General features: G+C 30.1%; 2 protein-coding genes across 3 annotated transcripts; both read left to right on the forward strand.

The window, feature by feature from the left end:
- LOC137814955 (nudix hydrolase 18, mitochondrial) lies at window positions 1–1936 on the forward strand. The gene is made up of 5 exons (XM_068617933.2): window positions 1–326; window positions 722–833; window positions 950–1033; window positions 1129–1257; window positions 1349–1936. Exons 1-5 carry the CDS (start codon window positions 229–231, stop codon window positions 1505–1507), a joined length of 582 nt encoding a protein of 193 aa, XP_068474034.2. The 5' UTR covers window positions 1–228; the 3' UTR covers window positions 1508–1936.
- A 5555-nt stretch (window positions 1937–7491) lies between these two features.
- Window positions 7492–9408, forward strand: LOC137814943 (plasmodesmata-located protein 7). 2 transcript variants are annotated; one of them, XM_068617911.2, is made up of 3 exons: window positions 7492–8525; window positions 8744–8857; window positions 8946–9408. In XM_068617911.2, the coding sequence occupies exons 1-3, from the start codon at window positions 7796–7798 to the stop codon at window positions 8951–8953; spliced, it is 852 nt and encodes a 283-aa protein (XP_068474012.1). In that variant the 5' UTR covers window positions 7492–7795; the 3' UTR covers window positions 8954–9408. The 2 variants fall into 2 exon arrangements, with proteins under 2 accessions (XP_068474012.1, XP_090150164.1); XM_090294038.1 differs by lacking the exon at window positions 8946–9408 and having other exon boundaries at window positions 7594–8525; window positions 8744–8865.
- Window positions 9409–18554: the final 9146 nt, after the last annotated feature.

Genomic DNA, 18554 nt, shown 5'->3' on the forward strand with positions numbered 1-18554 from the left:
AAATAGTTTCAACATAAAATAAAACATTATTTTCTCTCTCCTACGAAGACACACACTCTCTCTCTAACCGGTAACCACTATTAAAAGGTCTCCCCTCCTTCACCTCCTCTCAGGCTAGCTACTGAACACAATTTGCTTTTGTTTGTTGTTGTAATTTCTGTTTCTGTTCTTGTTCCTTAAACACTTAGTTTAGAAAGTTCCTGAAAAGGGTTCAAAAGGAGAAAAAAAATGGTGGCTGTGGTTCCTCAGGAAAATGTTGTAGCATTGGTTTCTCGTACCGGTAGGGAGTTGCAACGTTATAGAAAAGGTCGTCGCCAAGTTGTGGGGTTCGTGTCTTCCTCACTCTCTCTTGTTCTTTAATTTTGGGCAAATGGGGTTTCATATAATTTTTTTTTTTTCTTGTTCATGCTTCTAAGTGGGAAAAAAAACTGTTTTTCACAGTGGGATTTTGGTTTTGTTGAATACCGAAACCCTTTTTTATTCCTTGAAACTTTGTTTTCATATGGGTAAGTTGTGTTTTCTGGTTAAGAGAAGAGTAAAGCAGTTGAAGGTTATGGGTTTGTGGATAATGGATAATAGGAATTTGAAAATGAGTTTCTAATGAGGGAATTGAAAGTAAATTAGTTTGTTGAATTGGGGATTGCATTGTTTCTCTACAGACTTTCATTTCCATTGTTACTAATTGTTTTTTTATTTTGTGTTTGCAATTGTGTTCATGCAGATGCATACCGTACAGATTTAAGATTGGGGAGAAAACTTCTTTGGACGTTTCTGATGAATTGGAAGTTCTGGTTATCAGTTCTCAGAAAGGAAAAGGGATGCTATTTCCAAAGGTAGACCCATAATCCATTATTAGTCAATAATCAACACCAACACCCAAATGGGCCAAGTTACACATTTTTTGGATTTATCTTATTCATTTGTATTTATTTTGGTTGACCGATAACAGGGAGGTTGGGAATTAGACGAATCAAAAAAGGAGGCAGCTTTGAGAGAAACCATAGAGGAAGCTGGGGTGAGAGGCATTGTTGGGGTAAGCCATTTAATCATGATGCTGGGCTAAAAGTATTGATTACAAAAGAATGCTTAGTAAATTTAAAAAAATGTTCTATCTTTGTGGTGGTGCAGGGTAAATTGGGTAAATGGAGTTTCAAGAGTAAGACTCATGACACTTTCTATGAAGGCTACATGTTCCCTTTACTTGTTCAAGAGCAATTGGAGTTCTGGCCTGAGCAAAACGTTCGTCAAAGAGTATGGGTAAGTAAGCAGATGAACAAATTGAATGAATTTGGTGGGGTTGTACTTTTCTGAAAGGGTCACTGATTTTTGTTTGAAACTTTCCCTTTAGATGAGCGTCACTGAAGCAAGGGATGTTTGTCAACACTGGTGGATGAAGGAAGCTCTAGACAGATTAGTAAACCGTCTCGAGGGTCAAAAAGTTGGTCGAGATAATAAGCAAGTTCTTGGTTCTATGAACTGCACAAGAGATGCCAAATCTGACTTGTAATTAGTGTAATCATGAAGGGCAGAGCTCAACTTCTTTGAGTTTCTCCGACGGCACAAAGTTGAGTAGGATCCAAAAGAATTGAGCCAAAGTCGTAGTATATAAATATTATAAACTAGTATTAGTAGTAGTAGATCCAATAGAAATTGGTGATTTCCCAATTTTTTTCCCTAAGAAAAGGAATTTACATCTATCTGTGGGAATTCACTGTATCTGTATTATTGAGAGACTTGTGGAAATCAGTTAGTCCACAATCGAATTGCTATGTTTTTCAAGCAAGAGAGTTGTGCTAATGTCAAGCAACACAATCGATGAGGCTGTGTTGAGAAAACAAAAATGAGAATCTGCAATAAAAAAAGTGATATGTTAATCGTATATGGACTTTGTTCAAATAAAACTTTAGGGCTATTATCTGGCGCCATTAAGTACAAATGTCATTATCAAGCGTGATTAAATGTCCTTATCAAGGGTGAGGGTGATTACTAGATCATATTGCCTGACCTGTTGTTTGAGATCATACCATCTTGCATTTTGGAACACTTTTTCTTGGGGACATTTGATCTGAAGATTTATCTGACGTTAAACTTGGATCCTTAATCAGTAGGAAAGATTTAAAACTTATATGTTCATTATTCACAGTGCTGTTTGAGGAATGGCAATTGAGAGTTTCATAGAGGATATAGTCTTGGCATGACAGAGTGCAAGTGGTTTTAGAGTTTTGAAATGTAACTAAACAGGTTGTGGGGCATAGAGTTAGCATTAATATTGAGCAATGAAGTTGTGGTTGTAATAAATGGAGGAAGATGATTGCATTAGCAATAAGACCCCACGAAAAAGGTGTTGCTGAGTTGGGAAAACACTCAACACCCACTATATATATATATATATATGTGGAGGAGCATCAAAGGAAACTCTTGACATATTCCAAAAGCCAGCTCAGGAAATTTACACTTTAAAATTTGAATATTCTCTCCTTTGTGAAGAAAAAGAATCAGTTATGAGTTGACCTATTGGTTAAGAATCAAATTAGTCTCCCTGGGCACAAAACGGATTATACCAGCTCAATAAACTTTTAGGACCATGACATTCAAGACTCAAGATGCTCCATTTTTCTGTCCGACAAGTTCTGTTCTGTCACAAAACGTGCTTATTTTAATGGATCACCAAATAACTTAGTCACTTAGCTTAGCTAGAGTGCCTGCTACAAGACCCTCCATATTCCAGTTAACAAGGATACATTACATACTGATGCAAAAGCACGAACTCAGATAAGGTCCGGTTAGATCATTTGAAGTTCAGTCTCAAACTTGTTTTGCACAGCCATATTTTTCACCTTTTTGGATTACGTTATTTTTTATTTCTCCAATTGTAAAATCTGGAAGTGTTTGTTTTGGGAGTAGTAACTTCTGATTATGCAATTCGGAACTCACTTCTAGATTTGAAATCTATTTTGACTTCCATAATGCACAATCTGAAAGTTAATTTTTTTTTTTTCTTAAAAATGATTTGTGTAATCCATTATAGATTTTTGAAATAATTTCCAAATTCTGAAAGTGATTTCTGGACCTGGAAGTCTATTGTATATTGCACTATCAGGATGTTATTTTGAAAGTTATCTTGAAAGTTATCTGAAATTTATTTTGAAAGTGGTGTAGATCAATCCATAAAATATAATTACTATCTAAAAAACAGCCGTAGAGTTATTAACTATAGGTCTAAGCTAAAGAAGAGGAGCGGTATTCTGAGTTGCATAGTTTGAAAATTAATCTAAAAATTTATTCTAAAATTGTATAATCTTAAAGTTTTTTTTAACATTCAGGACGTGCAGAAGGCAAGCATGGGGTGTGAAAAGACTTCTTCCTTTGCTATGTGATTGAATACTAGGGTCCAACAATTAATGAATTGGACTAAGCCTAGTAGTGCTGAAGTTTAAGGAAGACTTGAGTTTGTGTTAGATCCTTTCTATTGAAATCCCCCAATTTGCTATTAAGCATTTAACCTTTCAAAACACTCCTACAACACTTCAATTCGTTATATCTCTCTATAAATATAAATATGTTTCCTTTGTATAGTTTGATTTTTTTTTTATGAAATATAAAAAAAAGGTTATAGGCAGTTATTTTGAAAATATTTTCTTCAAACTTATAATTTTTTTTTTTAATTTCGTAACTTATTTTTACGTCATTCATTTAATAAGTTTCTTTATAATTATTTGACTTTTATTTAATTATTATTTTTTATTTTTATTTTATATTTATTTAATTATAATTTTGTTATATTTGATATTAGAGAAAATAAAATATATATAATTTTAACATTAAATACTTAATAATATTATCATTTTTATAAAAAATAATTAATATTTGAAAAAGTAATGGATATGTACAGCTGACGAAGATGAGATGAAACAAAAATTCATATGTTGAGTATAGGGATGAAACGAGAGTGAATTTTATTTGATAAGATAGTCAAACTCACACCCACTCTATCTCATTGTCATTCGTACATATATGAACTAAAATATTCATGTGAAAATCCGTATAAAGTTGACTCATTGATTAAAAGGGTTAGAAATTTATTAGTTTATAATTTTTTTAATTAATTTTATCCTATCTATTTGACTTTCTTGTCAAAGTTATCTAAGTTAGGCTAGCAAAGTAAATTTTTATTATACTTAATTAATTTTAAAATTGTTACGAGTATCAAGATTTTTTGGTATTCAGCAACACCGAACACAAACACTGTCAATCAAAATTAAAGTCTAAACACATAATTAATAAATATGGTACAATAAATAACTTATAAATTATTATTAAAGACCTCAAAACCTATTTGGTAATACTCTTAATACGTTTGATATAAGAAGATAAACACAATAAGGTAGAAGATAATAAATTTTTACCTATTGTTATATATCATTTATATTAACAAAAACTGACTTGAAATATAATCGTGAAATATAATCCTGTACATACTAAGAACAAAGACTAAAAATTTGAGATAGAAGACCTAAATCCTAAAAAAAAGGAAAAACATTAAATATAAGAAATTATGCGGTTCTAGAGGAAGATTTATGTTTTAAGTTTTCTTCCTATTTTTATTTTCCATATTTTGAATTTGTTGTTACGGATAAGTACAATTTGTTATTGAGCTTGTTGTCTTTTTGTTTTCCTATTCTTCTAATTTTTTAAAAATTAAAGCTAACCAACTCATAGGAGTCAATTAACTGGACCCACAAACTTGATGAGTTAAGTACAAATATATTTTTTTTTCTCAATAGAAAAACATGCACTGAGCTGGATGGACTCAGTTTTCTTAAGTAACACAAGATAAGCCTATCCAAGTAGGCTCACACATTTGTCTCTATCATGTTCGGCCTTGAAGAGATGTAAGCTATCATAAAAGGTGTGTATTTGAACAAAAATTTCCATAGAAAAGAATAAAAAAAGAAGTTAAATGAATTTGGTTACAAGTTAAAATTTAGCTTATACAAAAATTAAAAAACAACAATTTAAAGAAGTTATATTAGAGAATTATTTTTTACGCATGAGTTAATTTCAGCTTTCTCTTTTAAAAACGTTAATGAGGAAAGTTGTTCCAACAAATACGCAAAAGACCTTGTGATTTAAAATGGTGATCTCAGGCATACTGTGTTGGGTTTAGTAAGTGGAGATGAAGAAAGAAAAGGTGAAGAGGAAGAAGAAGGGTGTGATAGATGTTTGGATATATGAATTAGAGGGTTTGGACTCTTTTGGGCCCATGCATAATTATGGGCTGGCCCATATGATTTGAAGTTGTGGTGGGCACTAGAAACTATAAGAAAAGAGACCAAGACAGCGCAGCATAAGTTATGTTATGAAGACAAAATTGAAAGTTACGTTTTCCTCTCATATCTCCCTCATTCCCTAGTGAGGGCAAGACCTCACAATGCATTAAATTTGCAGTGTCTGCTTCTTAATTAACCGTCTAGTCTATTGATTAGGATTTGACCCGAGTGAAAAAGAGGGAACATCAATTGTCATCAACTTAATAATTACCATACTAAATGCCCTTTTGTTGTGATACTAACAGTTCAGCCTAGACAGATTTTTTAGCTATTTTCGTTCCAATATTTTCTGACCTATTTGATTGCATCGTTTTCAACTTTAGTTCTCCAAAATATATAGCTTGTTTGTAAATTCATTTTTCAGTTTTTAACTGGACAACTTACAGATTGCTTTATTTGGATTGTCTTTATTTAGTTCTTGCATGATTTATTGGTGGTAAAGTCAAATTTCAGGTTAAAATAAAATTTCAAATTTCGATGCATGCATTGTTTTTCTTATCATTTTCTCTTGAGATGAGTTCCAAATATTGTTTAAGGCAGAAATTTGATAATGGTTGTTACTAGGGACCTATTGTTTTTTGTACCTTTATATGTTGGAAGTTAAAGGTGATATCAGTAGGGGACCATTTTGAAATTGGAAACTGTAATTCACTAACTGCAATGGACATGGTGGAAAATGGGAATAACAGGTAAAAACCTTTTTGTGATTTTGCCAGTATTCTAAACCTTCTCGTGACTTTTTCCTGTAGTGTTCTCAACAGTTATGCCATTATTTAAGGCCCACTACGTTTCTCTTTCAACTTCACACGAGAAACTAGCTTCTATAACTCTCATGCTGCTATACAAACTCGATGTTCAGTGCTAGCTATTGCAATCCTCAATAATTAAAGCTACACTAAATTGAATACTGTAGCTATAGTTTTGCTAAACTGAAGGTGAGATCATGAAGATGTGGTGTAGTGCGATGTCACAGTTGTACTCTTGCGTCTTCACTTGAAAAAAAAGGTATCGTGTGCCAGTAGGGCAAAAAGTGTTAAAAGCTCGTTCCTATGTGAGTGCATAGCCTTACTTTACAATTAATACATATATTAATCTATGATAAAGTGAGTAACAGGGAAAGTTTAAAGCCCCTTCTTATGAACTGTGTTGGTTTCTGTTCTTTTTCAGAGACTCTGGATTCCATACATGTCAATGCATATCTATATATGGCATGTCCACAATCGGAGATAAAATTATTTTTTAATATTTGTCATTAGATTTTAGAACTTGGTTTTAGTGCGTACGTACGTGAGATCTTGGTAACAGTGAACCGACTTCATCCTTGGCTTTTCTTGTTTTCTCAACCTTCCTTAGTAACGAGAAGTCTAAGTTATGTCTTGCAAATTTTAGTTTAATATGATGATATGATTTTTATCATACAACTACGAGCCATGCTGTGTTCGTCACTTTGTTTCTGGATACGTAGCATGTACCTTTCTCTTTCGACTTTCGACTTTCGACTTTCGACTTTCGCTATCTTAATCCGCTAGTATATTCAAACTCAAAATACTGATAAAGGTTACACTTAAAAAGCTACAAAGGGTTTAGTTTACCATTATTCTTTTAATTCAAAAAAATGGGAAAAAAGTTACGTTGGATTAAGGAATGGCAGCAAAGTAAGGGGATCAAGATAAGAAAAAAAACATATAATACTTATTTTTCACGTCTAGATATGGTGATTTTCTCTGCTTTTAAACTTGATTATATAGACCTAATTTACTTTATGTAACAATATAATAATATTCCGTGTTTTTTATATATTATTATTGTCATATAATTTAAGTGGTTTACGTAACCTTATGACAAGTGTTAATTAACATTGCTGGGTTTAATTTCCTTAAATAGATATAAAAAGCAAAATAAATGTGATCACTGTTGACAAATTAGTAATTTAAGCTGCTATTATAATCATTAATACCCGTAAGAATGAACTCATTAATAGGATTCTGTTGTTAATACGTGTGTTGTATAATTTCGAACTCTTTTATATTGTCTAACATCTTCTTTCAATAATCAAGAACCATTATCTGAGTTTTCATTTTAAAAAAAATCATTTTATTTGGCACATGAAATGACAATGAAAACTATTGTTGAAAAAGATAGATAGAGCCCACATGGTGGCAGTAAATTAAGATGAAAAAGTTTGATGTTTTATTGAGCACAGAGATGACATGGCTATGGCGTGGAGGTGGTTATTTAAAGCAACTCCTTCTCCAACCTCACAGCTCTTCCACACTTCACTTCTTCATTCCCAAGCAATACCAACCCATCATTTATATCACAAAATCAAATCAAATGAAATCCCCCATGACATACATGCACAGAACATCATCATCTCTGCTTCCAACATACCCATGCATTAACTAAACACAACCTCGTCAACCTCGTACGTCAACCAAACCAACCCAGTACTTCTCAGAAAACAAATGGCGAAAACAAAACAAACCCTAACCCTCTTGTTAATCTTATTCTCTTTGGCCTCCTTCTTCGTTCTTGCTTTATCCTCTGCCGCGGACTTCTTCCTCTACGGCGGCTGCACGCAGCAACGGTACACCTCCAACTCGCCCTACGAGTCAAACCTGAACTCGCTCCTCACCTCGCTGGTCAACTCGGCCACGTACTCCTCCTACAACAACCTCACCGTGGTGAGCTCCAGCCAGAGCGACATCGCCTACGGCCTCTACCAGTGCCGCGGCGACCTCGCTATGCCGGACTGCGCCGCCTGCGTTGCCCGCGCCGTCGCTCGAGCAGGCCAGCTCTGCCCGGCGGCGTGTGGCGGCGCGGTGCAGCTCGACGGCTGCTTCGTGAAGTACGACAACTCCACGTTCCTGGGCGTAGAGGACAAGACGGTGGTGCTGAAGAGGTGTGGGCCCTCCCTGGGGTTCGGGTCGGGCGCGACGGGCGAGAGAGATGCAGTGTTGGGCGGATTAACGGGTTCGGGTGGATTTTTTCGGGTTGGCGGGTCGGGTGAGGTGAAGGGCGTGGCGCAGTGTTGTGGGGATTTGAGTTTTGCGGAGTGTCAGGATTGTGTGGGGGATGCGATCCGACGGCTGAGGAGTGAGTGTGTTGCTGCGGACTATGGGGATGTGTTCTTGGGAAAATGTTACGCCAGGTTCTCCACCAATGGGGCTCATGCTTACAACAATAAGGCCCATGGTAAGGCCCAACTCCTAAAAAAACCAAAGTTGAAGAAATTTTGTGGTGGTGGATTTTACAAACGCCAGAAGTAAATTTTTCATAAGTGTTTTTTATTGATCACGTTATTCTTGCTAAAAAAATATATTATTTGAATTGAATAAAGTTATTAAAAAATGTTTAATATATTATGTCATGATTTCTGAATTTATTAATGCTTGTGAATTGGTGTTGAGCAGGAAAATCAGACAATGAAGGTGAAAAAACATTTGCAATAATTGTTGGATTATTAGCAGGAGTGGCTATACTCATTATTTTCCTTGCATTCTTGAGAAGGATTTGTGAGGGACAGGGTAAATAAATAACTACCAATTTTTTATCTCCACTTTCTCTTTTATCTTATTCATTACTCACATGTTTTTTTTCTTTCTCATCATGCAGGTAAATAAATTAATTTGAGTTTGTTAAAATCAGTGGCACGACACTGAGCTGCTGAAAAATTCTCAGCCTTCTCACTGATTTGCTTTTGGTACCTCTTTTGTTTTCCTTTTTATCTTCACAACGTCTTTTTCTTTTCTTTTCCTTTTTTTTTGTTGCCCTCTCTCTTTATCATTCCCTTTATTACAAACTTCAATTCAAAAGTGGACCTTGATGAGGATCTCATATGGGAACACTCAGTCGAATGCAAAAGGAAAAAGCGAAAGATGAACAAAAGGGATTTCAAAGATTCTGTTTTCCTCACTCCACTTCACAACTTGCTTTGTCTCATCTCCTTGCAAATAATTATTTATATCATTTTTTTTTTCATTTTTAAGTTACATGAGATTTCTCACTTTGTGTATGGTTAGTATATGCACCCATGGACTTTTGGTTGAGTATATTATATACAATATTTTTTGTGTTATTCTCCTTTTGGTAAACAAATACTTTGACTGTTCATCATATCTTTCTGTTTTTTCAAAGCCATGCTTAAATCTTTGTTTGACTTCACCAGGAAAACTAAACCATTATCTTCAAGGAATCCAAGAATTCAACTAGGCTTATTCTTAAAAGAACAAAAGTACTCAACTAGGACTAAATAAATAATGAGGGGGAATGAAAGAAAATTGAGGAGAAAGGTGTGTTTATCATTATTTTGTGACTTTTAACATGGTAAAAGAAAATAATAAATGATATTATTTTTCCTTCTTCTAATTAAGAACAAAAGATTGAGAGATTATTGGTTCCATGTAGGTGTTGAAACCCTTTAATAAATCATCAATATTTCATATTTTAATTTCTGAATGTGAAAAAATAATCAATTTTATATTTCATACTGGTTAGAGATATGAACAAATTATAATATATATAATTTGTGGTTTTGAATTTGTATATTGAAGCATGTTAAAAGTTTTCATGGAAAAGACTTCTTATATGATGACAATAAGCATACTAAAATTGTTGTATGTTATTCAAATGCTGATTATAAAATATTTACTCTTGGATATTGTGTTTCTATTGATAATAGTTTAATTTCTTGAAATAGTAGAAAACAAAATGTTGTGTGGCAAGATCGAGCATAATATAAGTTATGACCCCAACTACTTGTGAGCTTATTTGAGTGGAGACTCAAATGAACAAATATTTTTACTAAATCTGTATAGGACCTACAATTGGTTATATTTGTAACCAGGAAAATTCCTCCTGCACCTCCATACTAATTGTGAAAAATCGGTTTTAAAAGTTTTAAATAACCTTAAATGAAAATTTGATTTTAACCTTTTTAAATAACCTCAGATGCACCCCTACACCCTATACCTACATTTCAACCGTTGAGAGAGTAGTTTTGTCATTTAAACGTGTGTGAGAGGGTTAACAAGAAGATTCGTTGGATACGACATTCTCAAGTGAGAAGATAATTATTTTTTTCAGTTTTAACTCCTTTTTGCACCTCACTTTTTTTTATGAGTTTTGTGGCTTTCAAAAAAATGTAAAAATAAGCAAACAAAAATACAGTTACCATTGATAAAAATACCACAAAAATGACCTCAACCACTAATATTCACCACCAACCATCACAAGCAACCACCACCACTTAAAAATGAAGAAGACACCACACTTTCCACCATACTCAGAAGTGTATTATTGAAATTAGAAAAAAAAATTTATAAAAGTGTCTAGGGAAGACATGGAGATAATGGAAGAATTTGTCTTGTAACAAACTTGGTACATTTTATTTATATACATCAATTTTAGGATAATGTTGAATGTAACGGACTTAGCCCATATTAATTTGTTGTTATGTTATTTTGTTAATGTTTACATAATTTTAAAATATTTATTATGAAAATCAACTACAAATTAAAAAAAAAACTACATATTTTACCTTTTTTAAAAATTAGAAGACTAAAAGCATATGATTAAGATCTTCATTTTATGTAATTATGAAGAAATAATCTCGAAAGAAAATAAATGAATGAAATTTAAATATAAATGATTAAAATTACATTAATAATTTATTTTATGAAAAGAAAGAACATTCTCTACCATGGACTACAACAATGAGAGAGTGTTTTATAAGGTTTTAACCGTATTATAGCAAAAAGTCGTTAACCTATTATAGCTCTCAATTTAATTTAATAAAATCTTGTTATCTACTTATATTTTTAAGTAATTTTCATATAAAATTTAAAAAATTATTCAATTTATCTTCCCCGTGATTATTTTAAAGCAAATATTCATCTTTCTCTTTAATTTAAAGATTTAAATTGTTCTTTTTAATCTTTTATTTTGATCTACCAAACAGATCCAAATCTGACTGAATTTCGGTATCATCATCAAATGCTTTTTCGATTGACGTGTAGAGACAGGTCCAAGTAGACTTCATGCTTCACAAAAATAGAGAAAAGTGCAAAAAAAAAAAAAAAAGTGATTCCTAGTGTTCCTTGCTCAAAAGACCAAACACGTTTCACTTTTTCTTTTTCTTATTTATGTTTTTGACATTAGCTTTTTGACAAATATGTACTTGTAAAGATAAATTCAACACTGTGTTTGCATTTTTAAAATTTAAATTTTCAGCAAATAGTAGGTATTCATGGATGAATTACACATATAAGGATAAAAAGCATATATCTATATTTTGTCATTTCTTTCTCAATCATATATCCACAATTAATTTACCAACATATAGGTTTCATCTTGTGAAAGGAATAGCTTCTTTATGAGAAATCAAAATTTAATACTTACTCATATAACTATTCAGTATTCCATTGTGTTTCAATAAAATTGCTCTTAAAAGAAGATATGCTCGAGAAATTAAAAAAAAAATCCACAACTAGTTTATTTTGAATTTTTTATCAAAAAGGTCTTGAACTTCACAAAAACAAACGTGAGATTAACAAAACTCTATTTCATTTTTGTTTTCGCTTATTGTTTGGTCTCTTTGATTAATGGACCTAAAAATGTTAGATTGTACTTATATTTTGGCAATTACTTCCTGCGCACCAATCAAATTTGAGCTTGTATCCAATTTTTACGTGAAATGATAAAACTATCCTTAAATAAAAGGGGTATGGGAATAAAACTACATTTTGGAACCTTATTTTTGGAATATTTTTTTTATTTGAATTTCTATAACACTTTTTAAAATTCATTTTCTGATTTTCCAGATTTTGTTTTCTATAATTTTTTTTGTAACATTTTTTTGTATTTTGAATTGTTTGTCAGAAATAATATTTTGATTTTCAAATTCTATTGAAGAATTTCAATTTCAGAACAGAATAGTTTATTCTAGATTTTTTTTAGAAGATATATTTTTAATTCCGAATTTTAATAATTTTAATTTTCAAAATGAAGGGTATTTTTGAAAATTTCAAAGTGTATACAGGGTGCAAGTTAAAAAATGTTGGGTATAGGAAGAAGTTGCCCTGTATTTTTTGCTTTCCTAAAATCATCAAGTAAGTGGGCTTGGCCTTCATTATGCACTCCTGTTTTCAAAAACTTCGTTAACAAATCTGGGCTGGGCTTAATTACTTTTAGTTGGTGGCAAATTCTTCCTGCACCATATCAATTTTAACTTCCACCATATCAATTTTTTAAATTTCCAAAACTATCCTTATTCCAAAATAATAATTATAATTGAGAAATAAAAAAATACATGCTGGAAAAAAAATTCTGAACACAAAACTAAAAATACATTCTGGATAAAAAATTTCAGAATTCAAAAATATGTTCTGAAAATTGAAATCCAAAATATTTCAAATAAAAGTTTCAAAAATATTTTTTCCCATTTTTGTGTAAGGTTATTTTCGTCATTTAAGAGGGGTATTTTTGTCATTTTCTAGAGCTGATTGGGTGCATGCTGCAATTAATATGGTGGAGGGAGAAATTGTCTTAGTTGGTTCTCAGCGTTTTGTGTAAATTTTAAGACAGCCCAAAATTAATTGCTTATAATAAGTTGCTTTTCAGGTTAAATGTTTTAATAAGGGTAAATCAGTACAATAACAAATAAAATTAACTATCAAATTCAGCATTTATAAGAAAAATTATAAATACGAAATAAAATCAACTCTCAAGATCAGGTTTTATAGAAAAAAATGTAAAACTGAATTTCCAAAAATCTATATATGCAAAAGGGTATAGTTTACTTTTAATTATCTCCGAGTTTAATTCTCAAAACTCACTTTTGCAAAGTAATTTTACTCCTACCTTCTAAACTACCATTTTTTTCTCCATGCATACACTGACAAATGAAATTCACTTAAGGTGAGTAACATGATAAAATATTGCGTGTGCCATTTTTAAAGAAACTTCATCTCTAAATTACATTGGAATTCATTTTAATGCTTGCAAGTTAACAACTGGCTAATTAGTTTTACAAATAGCTGACAAATGTATTATTTTTTGTCACATCATGAATCCGAATTGTATCACATTTGCTACCATATTTTAAGAAGAAATATACTTGTACAAGTTTATTACAACAATAATATGACCAATACAAGCATACACTTTACAACGAAACAAATACATTTATTTAAAATTCTACCCAAAACATTCAATAAATAATTTTAAAAAAACTAGCAAATAAATTTTAATAAGATTTAAAGTAAGTAAAACATGGTGTAAATTCTTAAACATAACTAAACAACTTAATTAAATTGAGCACATATTGTATTCTTAACTTTAATCAATAATAAAATATGTAAAAAAATTGTTGTTATCACTCGATCATGACTTAAAAAAGCATATCCAAAATATGTGTAGGAAAACGATGTAGAAAGTCTATATACGTAAAGTGAATTTGGAGTGAAGTGAGGCATATTAAACCTAAGGTTGTTCAAGAATCTTGACTATTTACCTAGTATTACGTAATCAAAATGAAATTCTTTCATTTCTGGTGCATGTTTATAAATAAAACAGAGGGAGAGACAAAAATAATAATAATAATAATATGACCTATGGATAGACATAACTTTCCCATTTGAAATTCGTATATACCTTTAATTTCTGATGTTGGTATGTTGTATGGCACAGTAGTTTGCATACACCAGCCATACGTGAGGATGACCTCATAACTTTAAAGAATGAAAAAAAGAAGAAAGAAATCTAAAAATGTGCATGTGGGATTGGTTTCTTCTACTATTCATAGATGTGTGGGTGGAAAATTAAATTAATCAAATCAGATGTAAGGTGCCTCAATTTAATTAGACAGGAAAAAGTCAAATTTCACCAATTAAAACTATAATCTTTAAGGCTACTCACTCAAATAGCTTCCTCATGCATTGCTTCCTATATTAAGGTATTTGTTTAAAAACTTCAACCAAAATAATTTTTTTTGCATATTCTATAAATTTGCACTTTACATGAAATTGATTTTCGTTTTTAATTTAAATTTTTTTTTAAAATATTTATAGTAAAAAAATTATTAAATATTTTTGTTGTTATTTTTTATATGATAAATAAATTTTTAATATAAATTTAGATGTTAAAATATTTCATATTTATTTATTATTGACATGAATAAACAATGGAAGTTAAATAAGTACGTAAAAGTTATTGCAAAATATTGATATTTCAATATTTGAACTAAACAATGGAAGTTTTTCAACCCCTAAAGAAATAATTTAATTTTTGCTGGCGTTTCTTTCATGACAATGAACTTGGAACAAAACTTTTGTTGCGTAAAGTAAAATGAACACTTATTTTTAAGGAAAATGAATATTTAAGTAAAATGGCATTATTTTTAAATTAATCTCAACTAATTTCATCTTATTTAATAAAATATTTTCATCTAAGCAATATTTATCATGTCATTTCTGCTTTTAATTTTTTAACAAGTTGAAAAACTTGTTAATTTTATTAATAATGTATGGTAAAAAAAAGTGCTACTTATAATATTTTAAAAAACCTAATTAAAGTGACATTTCTTAAATTGCCAGCTTCTATTTTTATATTATAGTTCCTCTTTTTTTACGCTATTTTTTTGTACAAGGTTCAAATTTATTATGTATATTTTCTTTTTGTCTCTGGTTAAAGGGATGGGATATTTTTTACATAAGTTAATTTTCTTTTACTATCACCTCTCTGTGACATAATGTACTGATAATAAGTTTTTACTTTATTTTTTTCACACTGTCTATTTTAACTATTGTTCTTATTTATTATATTTATGTTCTTATTTATTATATTTATGTTTGCAAGAGCTGCCAATAGTGTTCAATGTTACATTGTAATTACATTATATAATTAAACGGGGTGATTAGAAATGTTGATCTCATGCAAAATAAAAAATAAAAAAAAATATCGAAAATACATGGTGTTCGTATCCCCAGAAAAAAAAAGTGATTTAGACTTTTGGCATGTGTTGGATATGATTACCGTTTGAAATTTAAATTATTACAATTCGAAAGTTTTATAAGGAGCATGTGAAAAACCCTAACAGATTTATCTGTATTAATAACTTTTGTTTTCTGTTTTAAAAAAGTTTCAACACATTTGACTTACAAACTAATTTTATTCCTCACCTTCTGAAACAAAACATTTGATTAATCTTTGATGAAATAAACATGGTTTGTTCTTATTGGAAGCTTTCGTTGTCTAATAAATAATTTATCAATGGATTAAAAATAAATAAAAAAGATATAATGAGATAATAGAGTGATAATTAAACTCAAATTCATTATTATTTTTTACTTACATAGCCTTTTATTTGTTTTAATTTATTAATATGATATTTTTTAAATATGATTATTTAATATTTATGAGTTAGATTAAAATCTCAGGGACTTTTCTTTATCATGACATGTGTTAATTTTTTAAAATTTAATTTGAAATAATAATCAATACAACGTTTTATTTATTTAGTTGTTCTGTTAATATAGACCTTATAAATCTATGCTAATAGTTAGATGCATTGTATAGATAAAAATTGTTATAAAGTGCTAAGATAGACATTAAAAATCTTTATGAGCTAATAATAACATGCATTGTAATGATAGATAAAAGTGTTATAATATAGAAAATTATATACATCTATATCATACATTTCGGGTAATACAATTTGTTTTTAGACTCACAATGACTATATACTTTATAATCACACACTTTCATTTTCTCTGAGAAAAAATCTATATTAACTGGAGCTAACCAAATAATATATTATACAACCATGTTATATTTTTAATTTCTCTCTCTTCTATATTTTGGAATTTTTTTTCTTTTTGGTGCTTAATACTCTCTATTCGGTATCAAGTCAAGAAACATTAGACAAAGTTCTCTTTATCAAATTTTAATGGAGTGAATCCTGTTTCTAAAGACTCAAATAGAAATTATTAAAGTTATCAACACTACCATTACAATACAAAGGAAGTCATTAAATAAAAGTTAATTTTAAAGATTAAAATAATTAATTATTATTTGATTAAATTAGAAATTATTTTATAAGCTAAAAAAGTTATTAATATCTAAATAATTTTTATTATTAATAAAAATTTATAAAATAATTTTTAATTGATATTTAACCATTAATTACGAAAGTTTTAACTATTAATATTGTAGATTTTGAATTAATCTCTAAAAGACTAATAGAAACTAATATAAAATAATTAGTAGCTAAAACTTTAGTAGTTAATGGTTAAATACCAATTTAGAAATTATTTTATAAATTTTTATTAATAATAGAAATCACTTTAAATACAATTTTTTTTTTAAATAAAAGTTTTTATGTTAGGCATCACTATGCAACTTAAGATCTGAGTTAGGCTGACATCTTAAGTAACAACAATCATTTGCCATCACATGAAAAAAGTATTATTAAACAAAAGAAAAAAGAAAGAAAATACAAAAATATGGGGAGACTAGACCAAAACCCATATGTTAACAAAAACGATACATAGATAGACTATACCTATTCATAAAGAATTCTAAAAACAGACAATGTGGAAGCCTATTATACCAAAAAAAAAGATTCTTTATGAAAAAAATCCTAAATTAGCCAACTTATCAGCACATGCATTTCCTTCACGAAAAATATGAGTAACCGTAAACCTAATTTTCCCACAGTAATTAAGACAAACATTTCATTGATTACGAAGCATCCAAGGAACATTTGTCCTAGCAGTAAACGCAGCACAAACCAAAGCAGAATCACATTTCAGCCAGACATTAGTAAGCCCCATCTTTTGAGCTTCCTCCATAGCATGTATAACCCCATAAAACTCAGCAACCAGAGTAGTCTAAACTTCAAGAAATGCAGAAAAAGCCCCAATAAATTCTTTCATACTTCCACGAAAAATACCTCCGCAAGTAGCAAGACCAGGATATCCTCTAACAGTCCCATCAGTGTTAATTTTAACCCAGCCTGGTGAAGGAAACTTCCATCTAACTGGAAGAGGACGTAGAACTTTACCAGTACGAGTGTTAATACCAAAAAACTTAGGCACGTTGAAATCGAGCATATAATTCTTCATTGAAGCTTTAGACGAATTACCCACTAGACAAGTTAAATCTGATAAAATAGTATATAATTTAATCAATTAATTTTTATCTATAAATTTAGTTAATATTTAATAATTTTCTTGTAATAAATAACAATATTAATTCTTCTGTTAATTTTTTTATCAAGTAATAATCATAAGATTGCTTAAAAAAACTACATTAAGTTGGAGGAGAAGACGTGAGGAAAATACATTTCATTTTAGCATATTTAAGTTTGACCTTTGGTTAGCTGACTCCACAATATTTTTGTCTGTTTATATATATATATAAAGAAAAAGAAAAGACTACTAGTGAATGTCTCATTGAAGGTATATCATCTGCATGGATTACGCAAGTATTATGCAATATTAGATCGTTCTCTAGATTCGATAAGAAAATATTAAATACCATGCTTTCAATAAAATAAGCATAGACAGGGTTTACGGGTAGGAATTAATTGGAATATAATTATTAGATTTAAGTTTGATTTTTGGCTACCTGTAATTTCTCATAATGGATATATATATATACACATGTTAGTTCAGTAGAAACGTTTTTTTCTCTGTTTTTGTTTCACCTCCTTATTCTATAACTTATCAATTTGAATTTGGGTTGTTACCATGTCACAATCGTAGAAAATAAAATTAAAAGAAATCAGATTATCTAAGATTGAATTGTAAACGTAGACAAATTGACTTTCAGAAAAAAGGGCCCTCCATAATATTTATATATAATGTGATCATATAAATTGATAAAAAAAAACATACTATTTACATGCCATTTGCTTGAATAAAATGTTAGGCACATGATTTGATAAGTAACTAACCCGGATTTAACGTTCGAAAATATTGCAAATATTAATAAATATAAGTGAGATATTATGCTTCAATTTAATAAAATAAAACCATAACCACGACCTAAATGAACTAATATAAAATTATTTATCTTAAATTATAGTTTAAATTTGACACTTGTACAAGGAAAAATAACCATTTGTGTATTTGTTTGTATGAATGTGACTTTGGTAGGGGTGGGTTAGGGTCCTTGTTGGATGGGATGGCTAGGTTTTGCGTAAATAGATATGATCTCTTTTCA

This window comes from Phaseolus vulgaris, chromosome 1 (assembly GCF_051622355.1).
Source record: "Phaseolus vulgaris cultivar YP4 chromosome 1, ASM5162235v1, whole genome shotgun sequence".
NCBI lineage: Eukaryota > Viridiplantae > Streptophyta > Magnoliopsida > Fabales > Fabaceae > Phaseolus > Phaseolus vulgaris.

What these genes read in the sequence shown, in the direction of transcription:
- LOC137814943 (XM_068617911.2), top strand. Translation starts at nt 7,796, where the DNA reads ATGGCGAAAACAAAACAAACCCTAACCCTCTTGTTAATCTTATTCTCT. An exon ending in TTACAACAATAAGGCCCATG is followed by an intron (nt 8,526 to 8,743) that starts GTAAGGCCCAAC and finishes GGTGTTGAGCAG; the next exon opens with GAAAATCAGACAATGAAGGT.
- LOC137814955 (XM_068617933.2), top strand. Translation starts at nt 229, where the DNA reads ATGGTGGCTGTGGTTCCTCAGGAAAATGTTGTAGCATTGGTTTCTCGT. An exon ending in GGTCGTCGCCAAGTTGTGGG is followed by an intron (nt 327 to 721) that starts GTTCGTGTCTTC and finishes GTGTTCATGCAG; the next exon opens with ATGCATACCGTACAGATTTA. An exon ending in AAGGGATGCTATTTCCAAAG is followed by an intron (nt 834 to 949) that starts GTAGACCCATAA and finishes GACCGATAACAG; the next exon opens with GGAGGTTGGGAATTAGACGA.